Here is a 26,521-nt window from a genome sequence, read left to right as displayed (position 1 = left end):
CAGTTTGTTTGGACGCTTTTACCCTGACACCACCTGTTTCAACAAATTAACCACTACAGCACTGTAAATACCAAAACCAGCCACCACATACAACCCGTAATTACTGTACATACAGTGTTAAAACGATTGGCACCAACCGAATCAGCTGTTTCTCGTTCGTGACTCAGCTATTAAAACTGGCAGGATTGACCTTGAGATGGTATAAAAATACCCCTGCACGCTGACAGCACATGATACTTTTCAGCTATGTGCACAAATTGGCACTGTGATTGCCACTCAAGTATATTTTTACTATATTTAACTAGCTGATTTTGGTCCTTCCTGTCTTCTGTTTTTCTAATGGCAGGTTGCTGCTGTGCAGTCCTTAAGTGTTATTCAGCTTTCTCCAGTTTCTTGTCCCACAGTTGGACAAACTCCACCAAACTCCCCAACCTCCACATGTGTGCCCTGCCTCACTATCGCCACAAATGCAATTCAATTAAGTGAGAAACACAGCAGGCTGTGCTGAATCCACAGTAACCGAACCTGCAAATAAATTATGCCTCTCTGGGACAGAGCTGGCAGTATAAATGGCAGTGTTGGAATCATGAAGTGACCAGGAATAAGAAGGAGAGGGGTGGAGAGAAGGACCGGGGGCTTTCGAGAAATATAAGATTTTGCCCGTTTTTACAAAGTGCTCCTAATCCACTCTAAACTTCATTACATGTGGGACACTTTTGTTAAGAAGGCACAGATAAGCTCAACAATAGCAAGGAGAGTCCATCCAAAAAAAGCATTGCACTGCCGACGTACTTTAATAAATCAACAAACACAAAGAAGGGCAGCAACCACATATTTTTGGGGGGTGAACCATTTCAATTTCAGATATGGCTTCAAACGGAAACTGGGCCGCTGCATGCTTTGATGTCTTAATTGTGTGCGCGCGTGTGTGTGTGTGTGTGTGTGTGTGTGTGTGTGTGTGTGTGTGTGTGTGTGTGTGTGTGTGTGTGTGTGTGTGTGTGTTTGTTTTAATTCCAGGGAAACCAAGGCTTATTGATGGAATAAAAATTACAGAGACAGAAAAAAAAAAGAGAGAAAATGGAGATGTGACAGAGACAAGGATGAAACAAGACTAGGAAAGAGGACAGCCAGAGAGAAAGGATGGATAAATGGAAAGAGAGGAGAGGAGGATATGGCAGGGCCGGGAAAAATATGCCACAGATACAGAAGTAAGAGTGACAGAGCTAAAGTAGTGTGGAATCCCAGTTGAATAGGACTTGATTAACTGTGCCACAGGGTCAAAGCAGGGTCTCTGTGTGCTGGGGACAGACTTTTGAAAATGATGCATGTGCGTATGTGTGAAAGTGTGCAAGTTTGTACTGTAATCTGAGCTTCTGAAACATGTGACTGCAATTTGCAAGACATGATATATATAAATGGCTTTTCAGGTTGGCTTATGGGAGCTGTACTTCTCTGTGATTCGGCAGTGAACACACAGAAAACCTCATGGAACCTAGATGACAGCTTTCTGGTAACTTAGTGTATGAAAAATGTAGTATTAATGCATGTACCTTTGCCCTAAACACACTACAGCCTCTTGCTATGAGGCTCTTCTTTTGTCTTGTGTTATAAATCCAGTGCACCCCCCCTCCTTTATAGAGATCTGTTTCACTCCTCCCTAAAAAAAGGAAAGCTTTCGGTCTACAGTATCTATGTACAAGTCTTAAGATGTTAAAGCGATACGGGGGAACAGGTGGAATTCAAATTGATGATGTTTTTTAATCTGTATGCAGAAACCACCAGGTACTATGAAATAATACTTCTTATCTTGCTCATTTGCAATATTGTACTTTGCCAAAATGGCCAAGCAAGCCTTAATAAACATGACTACATACAAACTTTAAATGACCACATACTTCACAATCTAATCTAAATGACATTAACCTGCTGACCATTTTGGACATGTGACAATCATGTTGACGATGTAGCATCAAGTGAATAAGGCCCCAGTTACACAGGTTTAGAGAGTGGTCAGTTACCACCTACTGTGAGGAAAAAATGAATATTCCCTGACCAGCTGCAAGATGGTAGTTGCTGGGAACATAATTGCTAAAGACTCAGTCACATAGGTCAAATTTGTAAACCCTGTGGGCCAGAGTTCCAGGTTTGTACAGGACACTGCTTCATGTATTATAAATGTGCAGTTCTGCGTTAGTACAGGCACAGGCCATGGCTGTGGCTGTGGATGTGAAATAAATGCATTCTCTGGTTTGTCAGGGACTGAGCAAGTAACTTGTTGTTGGTATGCACATCTACTCTATATGTAAGCATCTTTGTAATGCATACTTTTAAAAGTGTCTCTTAACAGGCCTCACCTGGGGGCTGACACTAGGACCATAGCCCATGCCAGGCGAGTTCATGGAGTGGGGGCCCATGGGTGAGCTGATGACAGAGAAGGGTGAGGCCAAACCATTCATTGGAGAGCTCAGTGTACTAATGGGAGAGTGAAGAGGGCCGGAGGGTCCCATGGATGTAGGGCTAAGTAGAGATGGGTGCATTCCACGGTGGGATGTAGGCGATCCCAAGGGTGAAGAAGTCACCTGGCCTGATGAATCTGTGGAGAGAGAGAGAGAAAAGACACAAACACATTTTATCTTGGACATACCAATGAGTGAGGAAAATTCAACACTGGTAATTCTTACAACCAGCACTATCATATTTCATTATCATAAGATCTTTCAATTTTGTCATGATAAGATATTCATCCTGCAATTTGGGCCAAAAACCCATGTTTAATAACCAAGTTTTTAATAAATACACTATGGTTTCTTCAAAGCAGTGCTCTCACACTTGAGCTCAGTTGGTTTCTCCCAACCTGGATCATTGGCACCGCGTGTCTAGCACATCTGGTAAAGTGCGAAAACCGTTGCTTAATGGGAGCGCTGTCCAGGAAAATGGACAATTTAGCAACCCTCCCCCTAAAAAACCAAAAAGCAATTAAAACAATTAAATTGGAAAATCTTGCACAAGTGGAAAAACCACAAAACCAACAATGTTTTTTCTAGGGTGGCTACTTTTGGGAGCTGGAGGATTGTGGGTATGGGGAGAACACCGTGAAAATCTTGTGTATGTCGGTTTTCTTGATGGATTAACACATCTTGTGAACTTCTAATGCACTTCCAGTAATGTAGCAAGCATAGATTGACATAGCTTCAAGGTCTGGAAACTGAATCCAATGCAGAAGTGCCTTAAGCTCCGATAGTTGCAAAAAGGTTGCATAGAAAAATGGCTTTTGGCTTCCTTGCTCTGCAACTTCAGTAAACACTTTCCCAATGAGTCTCACCTGCTAGTATCGGGTCAAACTGAACAGAACATTAAGTCCATTTCTTAAACTGTGGTCCTTCTAAGAATCAGAAAGGAGAATTATCCAGGAAAGGCTCACTGGCTAACGACTTGTCAACCATAAAGCCAACGAACTAATTTCACAATTCCATTCATCCGTCGCTCGTCACATCTGGTTTCAAAACACCAATATGGCGATGACCAAAAAGCTCAGATCATGAGACTTTACAAACCAGTGGGTGATGTCACAGTGGCTACATACATCTTTTATACTGTTTAAGTTTTTCACTTTACCAGTCTCTCCTCTCAACTATGTGTTCAAGTGGCTTAACACAAAGAGCATACAGTGAAGTAAAGACAAACACACATATATAATAAACCAAGGAGGACAAAGAAACTAATATTTCATTTAAAGAAACAAAAGACAGCAGACCCCCAACCCCAAGGCTATGGGTAGGGTAACAGAGGGGGGTCTATCTTCACATAGTAGTCCTGCTGCTCTTTCACACACTGGTTCTTTCTGTTAAGCTTCACAAGTCCTTCCTTGAGGCATCTAGAAGGTCAGGGATATTATATTGCATTTGTAATGCACGTACTTTCTGAGTGGGGTAGTGGGCTCAGGAAAATGACATGCACAAGACTGCACCACAGCTGAGGAGAATCCTGCAGTGACTGAGACTGAAGTCAGAATGATAAGGATAAGGTCATGTGTACAAAAGCTCATCTGCTCTCTCAGTCTCTCTTCAGCGCCCCACCCCGCCCTTCAAAAAAAAAAAAAAAAAAAAAGACTTAGAGCAATCTTTATCGTGACTGAGCGACTAATCTTTCCATCAGCTGTCAGAGAAGATATGAGACAGGCGGGAACATTAGCAAAAGAAATACTGATATACTGCTCTGTGTCACTGAGACATTGGCAACAGTGTTGTATCTGAACTGATAACAAACCCCTCCCTCCTGCCTCAACTTTCAACACTGCAGTTCAGTCTTGCTCACTTTCCATTTATGAATCTGCCTTTGCTTCCATCCTTCTTTTTATACTCTGGCACCCACTCAACCGACCCCATATTTCTAGCTTTTATTCATGAGTGCCCAATAAAGGGTGCTGCACACCTTTAAGACTGATAAGCCTCCTGAGACAAATGTGTGTTGATAGTTAAGCATTATCCCAATAATAATAATAATAATAATAATAATAATAATAATAATAATAATAATAATATAATAATGAAATATCTCAGTCATTTATGTGTTTAAAAGGCATCCTTCCCTTTGCATTTTAACTCATAACAATTTCTCTATTCATCTATACAGCTGGCAGAGAGCTAAAGTTCACATCAGTTACTCTGATGTCCTTAAATACCCTCCTTTATACCCTGTCCTATTTTGACACTGCCAGTTTGCTCTGTCTGCTCTCTGCAGTGGGAGCATGGACACATGTTATGTAATGAGTTGGAGTGCGGCTTGTCTATCACTCTCCCACATTTCATAAGCGACTAGGTTCCTCTGTTTCTGCACAGTGGAACAAAGTGCATGTCTAAATTAGTGAAGAGCAAAGCCCAACAAGTTTAGTTTCTTCTAGTTTGCATGTGTTCTTTGCACTCTGTGTCAGCAATCAAATGTATCGCGAAAGGACTGCAAAAAACAAAATTCTTTCCATAATTTTTATTATTATCATTATTACTACTACTAGCAAAAACCTTTGCTTCACTGATGTAATAAAACAGACATATATATGTTAATTTTTATGTTATTCTTTTTCTCTTCATTATATCGCTTTACATAGATGGCAAAAATGGCTGTTCATAAACACCAAACGCATGAATACTGAATACTTCTATTGCTTCTTCATCTTTGCAAGCTACATATTCACTGCATCAGACAAAGTAATCATTTACAGGCACTGTTAGCATCACTGTTTGATGAACAGTTATTTACAGATGAGCAGGACGACCCATTCCAGTTGCCCCAAAGTACCACTGCACAAAAAATTGGCAAAATGTATTTACAAACAACAACGATCACATAACATACACGTAATGGCACTGTTTGTTTTGAGATCAGCTACAACACATAATGTTTATTTATAATACTTATAATTTGTAAGGATCTGATAATTGCCAAAAGCTATATAGATGCTGATAAACCTAGTACTCTAGGTAGTTTATATAATAAGTTTCATCCAGATTGATTAACACATCTAGGACGAGTTGGGGAATAGGCATACCTATATATGCTATGATCATTATAGTAAAATATAACAAAGTCCCACTGAGATCAGAACACTGAGAACAGAAGAGAGACCTGTCCACGGTAGCAGGCATACAAACTCAAAACATCTCAAAAATGCTTCAGAATACACTCATAAGAATGCTGGTTTATAGCAGCACTCTTCTGAGTACCAATACACTTATCAACTGAGTCAAGCCAAATACTTCCTTGCCTCACAAGCACTTCCTGCAAGCAAAGCTTCACGTGCACACACACACACACACACACACACACACACACACACACACACACACACACACACACACACACACACACACACAAGCCTTTGGAAAACAAACATCCTTCTTAATAAAGGGCTAATAACAGCTCTATATCTAGTTGTGTTAGCTCAGTGTTTAATCCTCTGACTGATACCTCTTGAGCTTCTATCTGTATGATTAGAAATTTTTCCTCAAAAAAATAAAAAAATGTGCCCACCCATAATTCCTAAATAAATAAATAAATAGCTAGCTAGCGCTCAATTCCCATAACCCTTCTCCAACTGGGTTTCAATTCAAGCAGATAAAATGAGCGGTGGTATTAGGGTTGCCAGTCTGCCATTGTAGGTCTCAGCGGGGGGTGGGGGAAAGGGGGACTCAGCAAACAGAATCCCAGCAAGGCCCCACCTAGAGGGGGGGATGACAGAGACAGGCTGGGAGGTAGATCCGCCTGTTATGTCTATTTCCCTCCCATTCATTCTTTATGTCCCTCTTTCTTCTGATAGTTTTGGACAAGAGGAAAATTCAAAGCACATAATTTTTTTGCCTAGTCTTTATGACCAAGAAATGAACCATGTGGTCACACTGTATTGTATGTGGACAGTCTGGTTTGGACAAAGCTCCCAGAACAAAGATTTCTCAATGCGAAATATCTGTGTGTGCGTTTGTGTGTACAGTATGCGTGTGTATGTTTATTCTTGTTAGAGTTGGGTTGCCAGTGTAGGATTACAGCAGGATGAAAAGGACTCTGTCCTAATCCTCCCCGGAGAGGAAAGCAGAAGAGAAAATTAGAGGAGAGGAGACAAGGAAAGAAAGGATAAGGAAATAAATAGTGGTTGTAAAGGAGAGTAGAGTGGAGAGGGAAAAAAAAAACAGTAGAGAGGAAGCAAGAAGCAAAGGGGAGGCAAGAAAAAACAAAAAAGAGGGGGAAAAATGAGGAGGAGGACAGAAAAGAAAGAAAAGTGATAAGATGGGACAAAAAAAATTAAAGAAAAGGCCAAGGTGGACAGCACATGTGTATTTCAGTTCAAAGCTTCAGCTTTACCAAGTTCTTCTTTAAGGTCAAAGCCCCCATACCACGCCATCTCTAAGTCCAGCTTCTCTCACCAATTAACTACAGATGTTGCACATCTAGTCACATGCATAAACAAATATGTGATTCAAAGAAACTGTGTCGACTCTTCAAGCAGCTTTTTGGCTTTAAGACCTACTGGAAAATTAAAAAAAGAGGAAAAGTAGAAAAAAAAAAAAAAGAAGAGAGAGGGACACTGCCACTCCCATCTGCATTTCTTCAAATAGCCGTTTCCATCTCAACCTGTTAAACTGGAAGCTGAAACGTGTTTTATCAGCAGTCTTGGGGAAAACAGGCTCTGGCAGCAACTCTGTACTACATGCAAAACATAAAATAAACCTGTTCAAAAGATAAGCGTGGCTGTAAAGGAAATCACTGCACAAGGGCAGAGCAGGTAAGAGGTAAAATAAAAATTATTGAAGCATCCACAAAAATGAGTGGCAGCTATCCAAGCTTCCTTTGTGTCAAGTTACAAAAAGGCTGACTCACAGCTGAAAACTACTCCGAGCGTTACCGTCTGCAGGCTCTCCCCTGTCAATTTGTCTAAATCGCTGGGCACACAAAAACAAGTGACAGCTACAAATAAGCAAATTACGGCTCGCTTTACTGACAGAAGCAAAGTTCTCTACTTATCACCTCTCCACTCCATTCAAACATCTCCTGTTTTGAAACAATGTCTCCCTCCCTCCACCTTTCCTTTCTTGCTTTTTTGTTCTGCTGTTGCATGCTGTTACAAGGAGGAAATCTGCCAATTTATTATCTGGCTGTTACTCGTGTGTGTGTGTGTGTGTGTTTAGAACATGATGAAAAGATGATTCAGAGAACTACAACTGATTGGATGACATATCAACATGAAAACAGGAACATGTTGGAAACAACTTGTTTATATTTTTTCTGACAGGTGAGCTGTCGCAATTGTGATTAATGACCGCTCTCCCACAGAAAAATAACACCATCCCTTATCTGTACAACAGAGTGTTGCAAACAGTACAAAGCGGTTCTGGTTTGCACATGATGAAAGTGAAAGGGATGTTAAAAGGGGCATGGTTTTAGCAGGGGAAGATGGGTTTGTGTGCTGGCACACGCTAGAAAGCACATTTTATTCATTGGTCCGAGCCAACAAATAGTTTTGTAATTGTAGACAATGAGGCCACAGTCCCATTCAAATTCATTCACAGTCTCATTTTAACAGTCAACAATATTTTAATTTAACATGTGACCACTCTTTAAATAACCCTTAACCCTTTAACTATGATTGCTCCCTAGTTACTCCATTTGCTGGCACGCCTTGGAAGTAGCGATGCTCAATTATAGAAAAATCTAACCACTGAATTCACAATTGTTCAACAAGATTACTCATTAGTTTTGGAGACATCATGCATCGCACATTGAAGTCATTTTAACTGTATTTTCTTGAACTTGAAAAAGGAACGAGGCAGTGACAATGGGTCATTTGACTGGGAGTTCAACCCAGACCGGGGAGTATTTTTGACCATGAAGTCAGTCTAACAAGTCTTTGTTGACCAAAGTTCTCTCTTTCCTTTATATTGGCATGAGCTGAATTTAGCAGTGAGTGAGTTTGAGGACTTGTGTAGGTAAACTAAGCTAAACTGTCGGACTAAGCTGGTTTTATATTAATAGGCAACATGTGAGCATCGTTGCCAAAATGTTTACAGAACAACATTTGTTTTAGCCATTAGTCATCTTTTTCTCATTACTAAAATTGAAACTGGAAGCCAGAATCTAAACTGAAAAGAGAAATTGAGGGTAAACAGTGCTCACAGTGAGAGGCAACAAGGTCTCTCTCTCTAAGTATTACATACACTTACTAGCTACTATGTTTGGTACATCTGTTCAGCTGCATGTTAACACAATTTTCTAATCAGCAGATTGCTATTTGGTGCATTCAGGCATGCAGACTTGGTCAAGATGTCCTGCGGATGTCACTACGGTCAGGAAACTGAGGCTACAGTTTGCAAGGGCACACCAAAATTAGAGAACTGGAAAGATGTTGCCTGGTCTGATGAGTCTCGATTTCTGCTGTGACATTTGGATGGTGTTGGAATTATAGTATAAATTCCATTTGTTTATAATGAATTATCATATCTTCTGTTTGTTTGCTTTAATAAGTTGTTTTATGTACACATTATACTGTTGTTTTTTATGTTTGAAATGGAAACACATGGTGGCATTTCTTAAAGAGGAAGGTGTAGTTACCCGCAGGCTGTTTCAAGCCTGCAGAACACACATAAGATACGTATCTCAGGTACACCAGAACACACATATGTACATTCCACGGTACACTTATTACCATATATGGTAAGGAAGAAGCCGAGAATGTTGTTTTTAATACATGTTGTAAGCTGAGTTCTGTGTAACCCACGTGATTTTACTGTGAAAGTCCGCAATAAAAGCGCTGCACAGGAAGCTGTCCCTCGGGACAGATCACTTCCGCTCAGTCCGAGAACTGAGCTTAAGGAATGGCTCTGTCCTCCTTGCGCAAGTTAAAAAGAGTTGTGTGTTTGTTCCTTGAGTTTATTAAAATGATCTGAACCTATCAGATGGTAGGGTCAGAATTTGCCGTAAATGAAAGAATGGATCTATCCAGCCTGGTATCTACGGTTCTGGCTCCTGGTGGTGGTGTAATGCTGTGGGGGATATTTTCCTGGCACACTTTGGGCGCCCTCAGTACCAAATGAGCACCATTTATACACCATAGCCTACCCGAGTATTGTTGCTGACCATGTCCATTTTAATTTTTTTTTTTAACCACAGTGTATCCATCTTCTGATGGCTGCTTCCAGTAGGATAACACACCATGTCACAAAGATTAAATCATCTCAAGTTGGTTTCTTAAACATGAGTTCACTGTACTCATATAACCTGCACAGTCACCAGATGTCAATCCAATAGAGCCCCTTTGTTCTCTATGTAGTGGAACAGGGGATTAGCACCCCTGATGTGTAGCCAACAATTCTGTAGCAACTGTGTGATGCTATCATGTCAACATGGACCAAAATCTCTGAGGAATGTTTCCAGCACTTTGTTGAATCAGTGCCATGAAGAATTAACACAGTTCTGAAGGCAAAAAGGAGTCCAACCTAGTACTAGCAAGATTTAGCTAATAGCTAATAAAATGTCAGATGAGTGTATTTGTCTACATTTTGTGTACAACATGGAATTCAAACTTTTCAAAGCAACTCTTAAATGAACTTAAAATACTGGATCAGTCCACCTGTTACAGCTACAGTGAAAAAAAACAAAACAAAAAAACACCGTTTAATTTTCAACAGCCGATGCACAAAAACTTGTGACAATGTGAAAAGATAAGCAGCCACTGTTCTCACATAAAGACTACAAATAACTCAGCTGCCTGCTGAGCTAACACCATTGGCTGCATTCCCTAACGAGCCCATGAGCTTGTGTTGCCCCTGCCACCAGCAAGGGATGATGCATTATAGATGGAAAGTGCACCACTACATCTCCAGCACAATCTGAACAATCCTGAAAGCTGATGGGGAAGTGTGCTTTTCCTTTCTTTAATCTGCTGCTGTCTCACGAACGACTTCTCTGGCTTCGTATGTTTGTCCTCTCAACGTCTCATTCACCTCACTTATGAGCAACCTGTTTTGTCTAACCTTTTTAAAAACACACTCACGATCATAGCTATGTGCCCATACAGAGGCAGACAGATGCTCATTTTTCATTCCATGCCTAACTCTCCTCCTCTATTATTCATCTGCTAGTGCCACAGTGGAGATTTAGTAAAACACAAGGACGTGGGATGCTGCAACACTAGAAAAGGGAGAACAGATAAATCTCAGTAAATCACATGCTTCGTGTCCAGTTGCCTTTTAGTTATTAAATCTCTTGAATCATGATCAACAGAACTGACTGTCAAAAGGCAACAATCATAATGCTCTCTGTTTCTGAGAGTTTGTGCTCACAAAAGGATGCATAGACTATTGCCAGCTTTAGTCTAATACCCCTATAGCTTCTGTCCAATCCCATATTCTCTGGCGACTTTGTTCCATCTTTCTGGACAGAAAAACTACACAAAAACAAACAAACAAAAATATATATATTTACAAAAAAAAGGTCTTTTCTATACTAACTCTGCTTGGTTATGGCTGAGTCACGGCATGAGGACATTGGTGAGAGACGAGCCAGGAAAAAAAACAATCATTTCATGGACTGACTGCAATAAATTAAGCACTTGTGAGTCACTCGCACCTACACCGCAGCACTTTAGTAAACTGCGGCTCCTCTGAGAAAAAAAAAAAAAACTGGATGAAACTGCAGCATGTCAACAATAACACCGTCCCGGTTTTTAATCCCCCCCCAAGTCCAACTAAACCTTCTGTTGATTTGAGGCAACAAGCAGATTTTTTATTTATTTTTTTTTTAATTCATTTGCAACAACGTTTTAGGACGTCATCTAGGTGAGTCACTCTTTTGAAAAGCACAGAGAGGCACAGAGCACAGCCGGGATGAAACACTAGTCATTAGCATTTCTCCGGATGTGTTCAGGAAGAAGAGAGAAGAGGGGAAAAGAGATTCAACTAAATAACCCAAGAGATTTAGTGGGCTGCGGAGAAGGAAAAAAAGAAAAGAAAAAGAAAACAGAGCCCAAAATAACATGGGAGTTGGTATTACAGCTTCATTTTTAGAGTTTTTACTGCTGATATCACCATGACGACAGCAGGCTGATATTTTGCTCAATTTTCCACAAACCTCTGCGTGCATGTGATTCAAAAATTTGATCGTTATTCGCCATTTTTTATTAAGCATCACTTTCTATGTGTGCTCATTAATTGAGAAATGTCTGTCTACTGTTTTCCACTATATAAACAGGCTAATCTGCTCCCTTCAGATATGTCCAAAGTGTAAATATCTGAGTCTGATGTGTTTACTCTGTAGATAGGAGAGAGGAAGTGGGGGTGTGTGTGTGTGTGTGTACGTATGTTTATTGTGTGTGTGGAAGATGGCGTAGAGAGCAAGCTCATGATTGGCTGATGAAATATCAACAGGTAATGTTCAGAATCAGCGTGAGTTACTTTTTAGTCCAGAACTAAAAAGTTTTGTTTTACAAACCTTGTTTTGTCAATAATAGAATATCAGAATATTCAACCAGTTATTTTTTTTAAATAAATGTAAGAAAGCAAGTAATTTAAGTAATTATGAAAAGTACTAGCTGTTCATTAAATCACTACCTATCTCAACTATTTGATAAACTATCTAAAGCATAGCTGAGTGTTACAAGAGTTTTTTTTAAATTTCAAAGTACCAACTATTTTACCCTGAATAAACCCTCAATCTTCTGTTGATGTGAACTTCTACAGCTGATTAAGGTACTTGGCCTCATCGCTCTGTGCATTCTTGTTTCAATGGAAGCATTTTTCATGATTCAGTGAATTAATACAATAAATAAGTCAATAAATAATAACAGTATTTATTTATTCTGTATACTTCTTACATGTCTTAGTAGAAAGCTACTGAAGTCTTTAGAACTTCCAAATAGTTAGGCTGGTATGTCTCACTGCTTTGTGTCCATTAAGGTCCTTTTGTCTCCTTATTTTTATTAGTTCAGATTGAGGATGGTGCAGAAAGCCACATGGCGATGAGGCTTTTAACTTTCACGGTGTTTCCTGTCAAGACAAGATGCAATCAGGGGGAGGTATCTGCAACTCTATCTTTGTGACAGCTTTCATCAAAAGTATCCAAGCTTTACACTGTCTGTTTAAGCTCATATCTGCTGGGATTCATGAACCAACTTGTAGATTAAACATGAGAGTGTAGGAGCTACAGATAAAGGCCTTAATGTGGGATAAGTGGCAGAAAAGAACCAAAACAGGCCACCCATAATTTCACAGTAGGTGGGCCGCTAACAGCCATCATTTGATACACTGTGTTGATATAACCCGCTTCTTTTTGCCTGCTGAAACAACTGCCCTCATTAAAGACTTAATTCTCCCCCTCCCACCTCCCTTTTACTCTTTTTCTGTCTCTCGTGGGCTTTATTTTCCTCCCATTTCAGTTCATTTCCCTGATAGCGTGTGGATAAAAGAGCCAGCTCCTGGGGCATGCTGGTGCTCTCAGTGACTCTTAAGTGTCTGAAGAGGCCATGAAGCTGTGGCTGGATGTGGCTAGGTGCCAGCTAAGCCACAGATTACTGGCGCTATTGCTAACAATGCCCCAGCTGCCAACACTATGATCTGCTGATATGGCCTAATTGCTCTCTTTAGCTCAAAGGTGATATACCATTTCTCACTGGGCGCTCAGAGCAGAGCACCAGGCGGCTCATGGACAGAGCTGCAGTCAACTGAGGCTGGGCCAGATTCTTATGTACTACATACTACTTGTAACTTTCTACTCTAACCTTTAGATGAGGCTGACCTTCCAACTTGGAGTACAGCCAAAAGCAACTGATTGAGCAACCTGAGAAAATACAAAAGGAAATGCGAGGATCAGATTTAGTTTAATATATTTTTTTTAATGTGTAAATACTTTAGAAACTTTAGAAACCTGGACCTACGTATATTCCATCTCCATGCTTGGAGGCTCATGAGAATGCCACTCACCCTGCTTCCTGGGATCACTTGTCTTTTGTTGGACAGGTGTTTGCTTCAGCCTACTAATCACCAAGCTTGTTCTTCTTGTATTGCCTTATTAAAGTATGGCATTACTTGGTGGATGCTTGTCAATTGTACTGTAAATTTAGACAGAACTGTGCAATTGGTAAATGGACTGGTTCTTATACAGCACTTTTCTACTCTACATGAGCACTCAGAGCACTTTGTGCAACATGCCTCAGTCACCCATTCACACAAGCACTTTTTTCTACAGTGCTTTCTATCTAACATTCAGACACATTCACACTCCAATGAACACATCCAAGAGCAATTTGGGGTTCAGTATCTTGCCCAAAGATACACTGGCATACAGACTAGAGTAGCCAGGAATTGAACCACCGACTTTCCTATTAGTAGATGCTCTACCTCCTGAGCTACAGCCACCCTTTTTGAAATATTAGTCATTTAGTTTGTAAGCAGAAAAAATTTAGAGAAACCAGAGACATGATATCAAGACACACAATCAGCAGCTGAAATAGGAAACATGTTGGTCAATCATGCTCAGTTGTTTGTTAGATCGAGCAGACACATTGATCATGTTGGTATGGTAAAACTGTGTGCATGCGATCCTATACATGTGCTTTGTTACCTCTCAGTGACCACTGAAATTTAGACAGGGGCTTCAAACTAACCACCCTTAACGTTCCAAGATAGCTGCCAAGTTGGAAAAATTTTCTTCAAGAAGGAATGTGTGCCTCTTCAACTTTGGCCATAGAGAAATCAGCAGATTTAACCAAAGAAATTCTGAAAAACCAACAACAACATGCAAATCCAGACATTTAATATTCATTTTCTATCAGTTATAAATGTAAATGACTGCTATACAGAGAGCAAAAATGAGAGTTTAAAAGTTGCTGGAGCTACACACACACACACACACACACACACACACAAATATCCAGAGCTTCACAGGATTATCAACAGGTGCATAATCCATATAAGCACACCCAAAGTAATACTTCTCCAGGCACCACTACTCCATGGACTATAGTATAAAGGATAAAAAGTTTTGAATGTTAAAAGGGATTACTTTGTTTTGTTCCTTCTGACTGCATAAATGCAGAATTACAATATCCAGTGGAAAACTGCTCAAGGTACATAGAAAGATGGCAGTATTAGTTGGCTGTGGATTATAATTTGTTATTTGCTGGTTAATGTTTTAGCTGAACTTAATGATTGTAAGGGCCTTAGAATCATTTTATATATATATATATATATATATAGACAACACATTCATTTACACACCTTCCTCTCTGTAGGAAGAAAACTAGTACCGTATTTTCCGGAGTATAAGTCGCACTTTTTTTCATAGTTTGGCTGGGGGTGCGACCTATACTCCGGAGCGACGTATATGTGACATTTATAACACATGAACCAAAATACTCCAGCCACTTGACATCTCCGTGAACTGCAGCTTTAAGGCAGTCTTGCGTAACCTGTGGGCGCAGTGGATGATGGATGGAGAGCACAGCTTAACGGCAACTGGGAGAATGCGCCACCCAACTTTCCTGGAAGTCATTGGATGGATCAAGAAAACATGGGCTTCAGTGACAAACCATCCTGTTGGGATTCAGAAAGGCTGGAATAATTGGAACTGCAGCTGACGACGAGTCTGACTAACGCGACACAGAAGAGGAAGCGGCGCTTCGTCTACGGAGTGTGCGGAATTGTTTAGAAGTGACACCGAGGATGAAGAATTCAATGGATTGATGGTTTGGTTAACTTGTTAGTATGTTTTTTATGCTATGGTTATCTGAATAACTTAATGTTACGTTAACATACCGAACACGTGTTCGTTGTGCGTCATGTAGCTGAATGTGCTACGTTAGCATAACGTAGGCGTAACCGTGTTCGTCCTGTTCTTTAATCCATTATTATTTTAAATTGCCGTTCAAGATGGAATTTGTGCTCTGGGTCTCGGATTCTATCAACCCCCCCCCCAAAAAAAAGTGCGACTTATAGTCCAGTGCGCCCTATATATGTTTTTTCTTCTTTATTATGCATTTTTTGGCTGGTGCGACCTATACTCCGGAGCGACGTATAGTCCGAAAAATACGGTACACCAGCAGATAGTGAATAGAGCAACAAATGGAGAAAAAAGGCAAAGGGCGCAAAGAGACTGAAAGCAAAAAGGCTACTGACAAAAAAAAAATATACTCTACAAATGAATGACAGCCAGCATGATGAATGTATCTCACTTGCTGTGCTTTGGTCAGCGGCTTATGTCATGGACATCAACTGACAATAGCAGTTGATCAAAGACATGGCATTGAGCAATAATTACTTCTGCAGCCTGCAGAGCAGCTGTCGGGTGAAGAAGATTACATTGCCACTGATGTTCTTCTGCTGTATTTGAGTATTCATTACCACAGCAGCTTAGTAAGTCAAAAGAGGTCGGTAATATTCGAGACGGTAAAGACTGACAGGCTTTTTGAATGTCTTTAATCAGATAATGTGGAGGTTTGTGGGTGAATTTGGAAACTGAAGATGATGAGAAAACATCACCTGTAATAACTGCTTTATTATACAGTAAGGAAATCTATGTTAAATTAAGATTTAAAAGAAAAAAAATTAAAACTTCTTAAGGACATCTGAGGTTTTATGCCTAAGGGGCTCGACACACGGGGAGCGACGTCGCTCGCTCTCCATTCATTTCCTATGGAGCTTGTGCGATGAGGCGACAATCGCTTGCCCTCCTCCAGCTAAGCGACCGGCGACGTTCGTGCATGTGAAATTTCGAGCTCGTACACGTAGACGTGCACACGCGACCAGGCGACGCGACACAACAAAGTTGGAAAATGTTCTACTTTTGTCGCTGTCGCGTGGCACTAAACCAATCAGCAAGAGTTTCATTGACTGACCAATGAGCGAAGAGTATGCTACACACTGCAGTCTGCAACCACTTTCAGCAGGAAGGAAAGCATCGTTTTATCTGGGTTTGACTTTCCTATATTATATGACACTTCACGCAGTGATTATCGAGTTAAACATAAAAGGCAGCCATATGAGAACGTGTTGGTGCAAGACTAACGTTAAACAGACGGATAGAGAGGACTTTTGTGCTAATATAGGATGAACGCGAGGTTGTCTTTTTCTTTTGTAGAGGAGACTTAACAGCAAGATTTCTGTCAGTTCCAATAAAATCTTCAGACTCCTCATCTTTATTGCCGTGTCTGACACGGACTGCTTTGAAAATGTCTAAATCCCTCCAGTTTCATAACCAATCACATTTCTTGGAGACGAGTGACGTAAGAGCGCGATTCGCAAAGCTGCCGTCGCTATCGCGTCCCGTGTGTTCGGTTTCACCCCCAGTGGCGATGCGACCCATTCGTCGCTGTCGTTTGTCGCTCCCCGTGTGTCGAGCCCATAACACTGCTATGAATACAAGTAACTGGGGAAATCTAACACAGCCAGGAAGCTTCTGATTCATTGAACTTCCTCTTTTGTTGAGCTCAGAGATGAATATCACAACACAGGCCCTTATCGGGCTTCTCACTGCCAAAACACACTTGAAGGCATACGGCCGAGTATATACTTACAAACACAAATACGGATAGATAATGAGCTGACAGCAGAGCACAAAACTGAAATCATTTAACAACAGATAAAATAAATCTGATGAACTAATTTTTTTTTTTATTACTTTCATACTTCGCTGGGCACAGGGGTGCATTCATCATTTCAAGCAAGGGTCAAGTTTCTGCAAGGTTACTCTTACGAAATAAATGGGGAAAAATGGTTTCTGAAAAGGCAAAGGAAAAAAACACACTAAAAGAGGGGCCAAAAAGTACCAGCGTTAATTACCATGATGGTTGCCCAGTGATGCCATGCATTCACACAAACTAAATTTATCTGAGTTCTGTGTGGTCAATATTTTAATTTATTATTTATTTATTTTTTATGAATGTTGCAAGCCATACTATAAATAATAAAATAAAGTCATATAATTAAACCAGAAAACATTAAAACAGTTGATTGCGTCTTACCAAACAATCAACCCCCAGGCTAGTTAAAACAGAAACTTTAACTGGTCTTACTGTCAATAGTCCTGCAATAAAAGCCATAAAAAAGCCATCACAACTAAGTAAATAATGCATTGATGTCTTTATAAGGTTAATACAATCACCATTAGCAGGGAAAATAAATGCAAAATGTAAATGCAGAAAAAAACACAAAAAAACACCATTATATGTGGAGGAGTGGAAGAGAAATGATTCCACACGGTGCGTCTTGTAGTGGAGTCATAAAGCCATCAGTGAGTGATGACTAATTATACCAATTACCAAGACGGAAAAAACAAACTGTCCCTACCCTTTGGTGACATCAGGATGAGGAATTTGTCACTTCCTAACTTGTTTGGAGACAGTGGGCGATTGACGACTTCCATTTGTGTCAAGGAACCACTCAAACACTTCAAAAGCTGAACACTGTGTATCTAGTGTGTGTTTATCCAGTGCAACACCTGGATTTGGCCCAAGGCAGATGTTGGCTAACACAGCGCCTTATGTCCACCCCCCCCGCCCTGATTTGAAGAGCCAGTATCCAGCATATGAAAATGGTAACTTTCCCTTTACACAAATCTAGACATGTTTACATTTGATTTAGAATAAGAGATCCTTTTCATTAGTTTGTGTTTTGTTTTGGGACACAGAATCAATACTGAAATATTTTTACCCCCTCAACGGAACGCTTAAATATACTGACTATATTACAAGCCTCTGTGATGTCTCCCACTCCTTTTTTTCTCCTTTCATTTTTCCCAATATGATTATTATTCTTTTGTTGTAAGTTGTGAGGTGCTGGTCTGTTTGTAATGAAATCCAAATGGAGAAGGAGCTGACTTCTGGCCGTAAGCTGGAACTGCGCTACCACCTCCCCACCCCTCTCTTTCTCCCTCCGGGGAACAAGCCAGAGATGAAGGGAACTGGGAGGATGGGTTGAGATGGACTGATCGATGGATGAACACATAGAAAGAGTGCTAGAGATTCATAAATAGATAATAAAGATTCAAATGGGGGGGGAAACAAAGTGCGAGAAAATCTCTCAGAGAAAGCTTAAAACACTCGGGGGCCACTCAGAGGGTGATGGGAAACTATGTGTGTACGTGCTGCAGGAAGAGGCCTCGCAAACTGGGTGGGAACACACGCGCTCCAATAAGACCAGAGGTTGTATGTCCCGAAGAACACGCGTGTGTGTTCTGTTAGCGATTGTCACTGGAGGAGTGTACTTTGGATCAGTGCATCGACTCACTGAAAACAAATAACAGAAAATTCTGCAGGCTAGAGAATCGGAGGCACGCCGTATCCAAGATAAATAAACAAAATCATGAAAATATAGTTGCACTGACTGAGGCCCAACCTTACCACCCCCACGCCTTCATCCGCCCCCTTCTCTTGCTCTATTGCACACAGACAGTCTGTCCAGTACACACAAAATCAATTACCTTTTGGCCCATTATTAACAGAATAAGTCAAATGGACAACTCAAACAGCTTGTGTCAACAGCGTAACTTTTCTCCCGTGAATGCTTTATTTCAAGCGAATAATTCATTCAGCTGCCAAGTTCTGAAAGAGCTCTTTAGTGACACTGCCGCTTCTGAAAATTATATTTTCTTTAAGCAAGTGAACATGTAAATGTTGGCCTGTGCAGAAAAATTGCTGCAGAATAAAAGTGACAACTATGGACATTTAATGAAAGAGACAATTATTCCTGCATCAAGGTGAAAGCCAAGCGGTTTTCATGGCTGTGTGTCTGTTTTGGTCTGCCTATTAGTAAGATTTTGCAAAAACTAGTAAACTGAATTTCATGGACACGTTGGAGAGGTGGACTGCGGGCATAAAAAAGAATCCATTACATTTTCAGTACTGATCTGGGACACTGTTTTTGTTTTGTTCTTTTCTGTTTGTGAAACAGGGCACTGGTATCAGTCGTGGTGGAGGATGTGATATTTTTGAATTAGTCAAGTAACAATGTGTCGAGTCTACAGAATGTTTGCAGACATCCAGAGCTCTCAGCATTGCCTGTTTTGTCCAACAAATAACAGTCTACAATAATATAAATAAGTAAGTTTATTTATAATATGCTGTACAATCAATATACTAAAGACTGGGAATAATCAAAATATAATAGAAAATTAAAATACAGTTAATAGCAATGTAAAACCCAGTTAAATACACAGAATAAAGTCCTGTCCTAGGTCAAAATGACTTCTACTTAGGCGTCCTTAAGATCAGTGTTTTTGCAGTGCAGACCTTTTTAACCTGCATATCCAACAAGAGTCTTTTCCGCTAGAAAGGAGGGATCACATTTGATTTAAAATGTCTGAGCCTGGAGAGATGATTTTCAGGAAGATGCTAGATCAAACAGGGACATGGCGCATGGCTGAATTACCAGCATGGGCCATTTTTCAAGGGGTCAGAGGGGGTTGCAGGGAAAAAAAAAAAAGAAAGAAAAGGAAACAAGCACCAACACGGTCAACTGAAGTATCGTGAGTATCTGCAGGTCCTTAAGTGGACCTGGCATATATGTGGATCAGATTCTATAGATGCATGTCTCTTACCTCTCCCCAGTGCACGTGCTTTCACATTTAATTCTTCCCCATACTTCCTCTCCTCTGTTACTGTTTCCTTCAATTTCTTTCCACATCTTTTATTCTGCCTTTGCTGCTCATCACAGGGACTCCCCAGAGGTGGAGGATAATCCCAGATCGGAGCAGCAAGTCTTTTATGTCCTGGGAAGACACACTGGTTAGAGTGCTGCCAGTTCTTTTTCCTCTCTACTGATAACTCGATCAGCTTCCAAGCCTCGCTGTCTCCCGCGCTCTCTCCATTTCTTAATGTTTATGCTTTTGCACATGTTCTTTCATTATAAAGCCCATTTCTTTTGCCAGGGATGTGACTACCACTACTAGCTTGTGTTTACACAGCGTCAACAAAACACAAACACCATGGAGTCGGATCCTTCTGCAAGTGCTGGAGCAGGATCTGCCGCTGACTGATTCTATGCACTTATGTATGCTCTGAGTGTTTCTAAAGAGCCCAGCCAAGGTTATTTAAGAAGGGTATAATGGAAATCACTCTAGATGGTACAAAAGCTGTGTTCATAAAACTATGACTATTATTCCCTGTTATCAACTTCAGCAACTCAAGGCTGAGGGCAGTAGCTGCCTTTGGTCACTGACGATTCATCCACAATTGCCCAAAAAAAAAAAAAAGGTGCCCTGACCATAACCTACCTGAATGTTGCTTAAATCAAAGACATGAGATATAAAGTCGCAGTTAAATATTTACTTTGTTCCGTGCTACAGTTAAGTCTAAAAGGTTAGTGTTAACTACAGTTCACAACTCCAATTAATCTTTCATTTACAATTTGAACTTACAAACACAAAAGTAATGGACCACAGTATTTAATCAAATTGTCATATTTAGTTGGCTGCAACAGTGTCAGATTTTTAATCAACAGTTTAAGTACAAAAACATATCTGATTTGTCCTGACATCAGCAAATACCCAACCAAAGACAAAAAAAAAGTCTGATTATGACATCTGTAGCTTAAATGCAAACCTTTCTTCCTCCATCTTGATAAATAAGTGACATTTAGTATTGTTTAATACTTTTATTGTAAGATGAACATTTAGTACTGTATAAGAAACTAAAGGCTGAAAAACTTACACATAAACTACTTTGGTGAAAAGAACAAAATTAAGTTAACATGTAAAATTTCACAAACTCATATTATTCCTGATATAAAGTCTTGACTCTCTGACGCTAAGAGAAAAGTCAAACAACAGATAAACCTTTCTAACCAGCTATTTGAAGCATGAAGTCTGCATATTTTTCAGTGTTTTCAGGAATTTGTTTGAATCTGATTGGCATCAAGTGAAATCACAGTTGCTATGTTTTTTTTGTTTTTTTTTTTAAACAAGCCTCAAAAAAGGAAAATCTATATAATAAAGTAAAACATGTTAGAAAAGGTAAAACATGTAATGCCTTCTACCAGTCTCAGGTGTACATAGAAAAGGGAAAAGCTTTCAGGCTTTTTAAAAAAGCAGAAAATGAGTCATTCTTCCAGTCTTACCACTGAACAATGATCCCTCAGTCCTATCAAAAGGTTCCTTTACTGCATGATACTTTTTTCCGATGATGCAATGATGCAACACACATTTTCTGTGACATTTGTGCTGGGAAAGTAATTTTCGAGAAGGTCCTTTCCCCCATCGCTACAATCCATATTTCTTTTTGCCTGTGCCTCTCATGGCCTGGATGCCTGTGAATTATGTGTTGAGATTGGCTTTCTGACAGAGGCCAAATAAAGTGGGTGTTATGATTGGCATGTACAACCACTCTTGAGAGAAACAGGTGTCGTTCATTGGCTTACACTAATGTGCCCATAACTGCAGAGCTATGCGATTGGTGGAGAGAAGACACCACCGCTCAGAGAGGAAGCTGCCGATGCCAGGCCTGTTTGTGGGCACGGGGCAGCGGAGGTGAAGGGAAAGAGGAGGACGAGGAGGGAAGCAGGCGCCGCAGAGTACAGACCACCTGGATAACGGGCCTCAAAGGCCAGCCTGACAGAGTCAATCTGAACAACAGTGAACAGAAGACAGCCAGTCTGCTGACTTCCCCTCTCTTGCATTTTCAATGGCAGTCTGCCAATAAACACATTCTGCCCAGCAAAACTTTCAAAAGAAGCTTCAGCTTGGGTTTTTCCACCAAATTAAAGGGCTTTTTTTTTTTTCTTTCCCCACCGAAAAGCAAAAGTAGACTGATAGACTCAAAAACACAGGTTGCGATCTTTAAAAACATTTGAAAGAAAACTCATGAGATGGCAGAAGCAATGTTGAAGTTGTGATAAGAATCCTGCATACTAGGGTTAGGATAGCTCCATTAGCAGCTGCCGACTGGCAAATATACTTTCAGTCACTTGTTGTTGGAGCAACACTGGCTGATTGGTAAATTTTAACACATTTTTTTCTTGTTTTTATTTAACAAAATTTAAATTTAAATACTTAAGGGACTGGCTTATAAACCAAAACTGCAATCAAGTGTTTGTCTTAACTGTGACACGATGTGTTGCTTTTTGAGATCTTTTGGCCTGCTTCACTTAGTCAGACAGGTTCTATTTAGGCAACTTCTTGATTTCACAGGTCTGGCAGTAATCAGGCCTCGGTATAACTAGTGAAATTGAACTTTCAAAAAATGTGGTTAATCACAGTTAACAAGTTAGGTTTAACAATTATTTTTCACATAGGGCCAGGTAGGTTTGGATAGCTTTTTCCCTCCCTCAACAAATGGTTATCTTCGTGCAATATTAAATCTGATGATCTGAAATGCAGAAATAATAAGAAATCAGGAAGAGGGCAAATGCCTTTTCGCAGCACTGTATATGAGGTCTCAGTGTATCCATGCTCTTTAGTGCCCACGTGGGCTATCACAAATTAATTAACCCACAGCTTCTACAGACTGAGCCCTTTATACTACAGACCGAGGCAGGCCTTATCTGATCCAGTCAGATAGTCTAGTCTAGGCGAGGGCTTTGGATGTGGAGCAACGGGAGCCATTTCTTCACTCCAGTCTATTATTTTTCTTTTTTCTTAACATTGCTGCCTCGCTTTTCTTTGACAAAAATTGTTTTCCCTGTCCTTTTGACACTGCGTCCTCCACCATGAGGTCACTCTGCCATAACTAACAAGGGTCTTCAGGGCAACTAGGGTGTGAATTACTCCTTTGTTTCCTCGTTGCATCCACGGGTACAACATAGAGGAGGAGACAAAGAAAAGAAAACACCCAAACTTCAACAGAGGAGAAGGGCTCAAAGAAGTCAGCAAACTAATGGGAAAAGGCCACTGACAGATAACTTACACAAACACGCATACTCCTCATTACCACACACATGCTTAAGTGTTTTGCTTGGACTCAAATCCCTGCGATAGGAAATGCGCAGATGCCTGGCTGCCATCTTTTCTCAGCTGAGAAAATGCTGTCCTCTTGCCATGGGAGTGTCAGAGGAGGATAGTGAGGAGGACAAGACTCCAGCGGTTGTATATCGCCTCTGGAGATAAGTCACTGATCTTTCATAAACACACACACAGATGCAAACATGCACCAATTAAACGAGCGAGTAGCAGGCCTCAGTTTCAACCCCACGATCCCCCTATCTACCCAATTTTTTTTAAGTCATAAATATGCTACCGCACATGCAAAACACACTGCAGTGATTTGCCATGCATGACAGAACTGGCATGAATACATAAACATAAATGATACCGTGACACCATCAAGAGATTATTCATTTCAAAAGCCCCATGTACATCCGCCCATGCGCATCAGTTTTTAGAGTTAAATTAGAAAAGACGATTTGCCTCGCGTATTGCTTCATCAAGTATCTGAAACACATACAAGAATACTTACTTATTAAGAATACCAGAAATATATGGCTATGTTAAAGAGTGGCATGAAGCAGCGTTTCTGACAGACAGAGGAACCAATCTGTGCTGTGCTGCTCGGCCCGACTCTGATTGATAGCTGGCTGCGGATCCTGAGGGGCATTGAGAGTTTAATCACCCATAACTGCAATTACAGACGAACACGTCAGACTCATAAAGCACTGAAACAAGCTGAGCGCCTCCTTCCTCTCCTCCCCTTGGTGCACATCAGCCAAATTCCACTAAAGCTCAAGGAGAAACAAGGGAGCTGAAGGCATTACCTCAGAGAGAGAGACACACACACAGAAATCCCTACCCAGTACAATGCATTAAAGAGGAATTGCAGAGCATTAATTAGTGCTTCTCATACACTTATGTGCTATAAAACAAGTCATTATGCACTCCATGGGTAGCACTGTTACCTTGTTGTTAAAACGAGTGGGTGTGTCATGTTTCTACAGAAGACATCTGAAGATCTCGAGGAGCCTTCATATACAAGAATCAAAAAGACTTTACTACTGCATCAGTGAACATTAACATATCAAATATGCAAAGCCACATACACACACTTACACCTAAAGCGTGCGTGTGGACGTGCATCAGAGCACACACACACACACACACACACCTAATGATCACATAAAAGCTCATAGCACAGCATAAGACAGGCCTTAGGATGGATTAAGATGCACGCCTTTATCAGTGGGTTCCCACAATCCCCTGTAGAATATCTCTCCGCTCTCTCACTTTTTCTTTTGCTCCACTCACTCTTTCCATTTCCTCCATGCTTCAGGGAGATTGCTCAGAGGAAAAAAAGAAACAAACAAACAGAAAAATAAAATATGTATGTGAATGGACAGGCCATTGGCAGTAGGTCAGCTCCTCGCAAAGCTGCAAATGTCCAAAGTAGTCATATTAAGAAAACTACAAATGTACAATACTGAGAGTAAGATTAGCAACAGTAGATGAACAGGATAGGCTCCTGTTGTCACCATGTCAAATTTGGGGGGGTCAACAGAATAGCAAACACATGATAGCGAGATTAATCCTTAAGTCATAATGCCGGTGAACGGAAAGCAGAATTTTTCTATAATGGAGCTACAGAACTGCAGGTCTACTACACATCCTTAAGACACATGACCTTTTTCATACATCAGTCAACAGTACACCAGTGGAAGCAATCGCTCATTGCAAAGTTCAGAGAACATTGAGAGTCCCTGAATTTCATTGATATTCCATTGTTTGGTCACCACGTTACTGCTATTCTATTTCTGTGTTAACACCCCTTAAAGGAGAGGGAAAAAAGTCTCTTTGGGTCAAATTTTCAAAGAACAGTAACTGTCATTGACTACTTCCTTATACTATAAAGCAGTGTAAAATTCCCACAGTAAGTTCCCGGAGGCTAAGGTGACAGCTGGAAACCCGCAACAATTAGAAAAACATGAAACCCCTCACAGCTGGTGAGCTGGTACCAGAAAACGTCAAACATGAGCCCAGAAATGGATGTTCACTGCAGTGCCAACAGAGGGCCAATTTAGACCTCCCCTCTCGTTTGGAGTGCAGATTAGAGACAAGCTTGAGAAACAACCTTTGAACTCCAGAGTTGACTGGGGGGCATGGCTGGTCACAAGATCAACAGAGCAGTTGATTCATGACACAGTGGCTGCATTACACCACACCACACCACACTGCTGTCTCCCACATCTGGTCCCTACAATAAAGAAGCCCTCTGCCACGGGCGGTGAAACTACATGTAAGCGAGCATAGCAGGAAAACATCCCATTTTCCCCTCATCATCCCCACTCAGACAGATCCGAGTGTGTTTGCCCGCTATTGTAAGCGAAAACCTTCCCATGTGATTGGCTGCAATCTACTCATCAGCTGCACAATGATGCGAGATAAAGAGGGTGAGCCACCCTGTGTGTGAAAGGTCAACGCCTCTTGGCGCAGGGGAGCGCACACTGTGTAAACAAGACAGGCAGAAGGATCAATCATGTAGAGCGTATTTATTGGCTTAGTTGGCCGAGAAGTACAGTGACTGGAACATGATTCAGGACTAATCACATGGAGAAAAAGAGGCAGAGAGAAAGAGGGAGGGAGAGGGGGAAACAAGATGGAAAGAAAGGGGGAGGAAAAGTGGCGATGTAGAGGCAAGTTGACACAGAAAGCGCTTTTCTCCACCTGTCTTTATGCATAATTTCTATTTGCGCTACTAAAAAGACTGCAGGGTGAGTAAACGTAGAAGAACATAAAAGTCACCTTAGGTGAGCAGCAGCCATCTGAACAAACAGTGCTTGATAATCTACAATTGCTTCTTAAATACATTCGCCTGAAAATAGCTAATAAAAACGCATTGTTCACATTTAGTCACAGTTTTTTTAAATCAAAATATGGGGGGGGGGGGCAGTGATTTGGTTGGCAGTCCTGTGCATCATTAGCAGCTGTCTGCCCTCAGTTACACTAAGAAACTGCTCTGAAATCCACTGTAATGAGGCAAAACAGGGGTGAATATCACACACTCATATTAGGCACACCTCTCAGAAACCATATTTGGAAATGCGAAAGCATTTAATGCACCACTGAGGGT

General features: G+C 40.7%; 1 protein-coding gene across 2 annotated transcripts in view; it reads right to left on the bottom strand.

Moving 5' to 3' along the window:
• The window catches only part of rxraa (retinoid X receptor, alpha a), a 105,276-nt gene that overhangs the window by 40,441 nt on the left and 38,314 nt on the right, over positions 1–26,521 (bottom strand). For both annotated transcript variants that reach the window (XM_030742908.1, XM_030742909.1), the window contains exon 3: positions 2,355–2,593. In XM_030742908.1, coding sequence (XP_030598768.1) covers positions 2,355–2,593 — 239 coding nt within the window. The remainder of the gene's footprint in view (positions 1–2,354; positions 2,594–26,521) is intronic.

Source organism: Archocentrus centrarchus, chromosome 12, assembly GCF_007364275.1.
Source record: "Archocentrus centrarchus isolate MPI-CPG fArcCen1 chromosome 12, fArcCen1, whole genome shotgun sequence".
Taxonomy (NCBI): Eukaryota; Metazoa; Chordata; class Actinopteri; order Cichliformes; family Cichlidae; genus Archocentrus; species Archocentrus centrarchus.
Note: the sequence above shows the minus strand (reverse complement) of the source record. Positions and strands in the feature narration are given on the sequence as shown.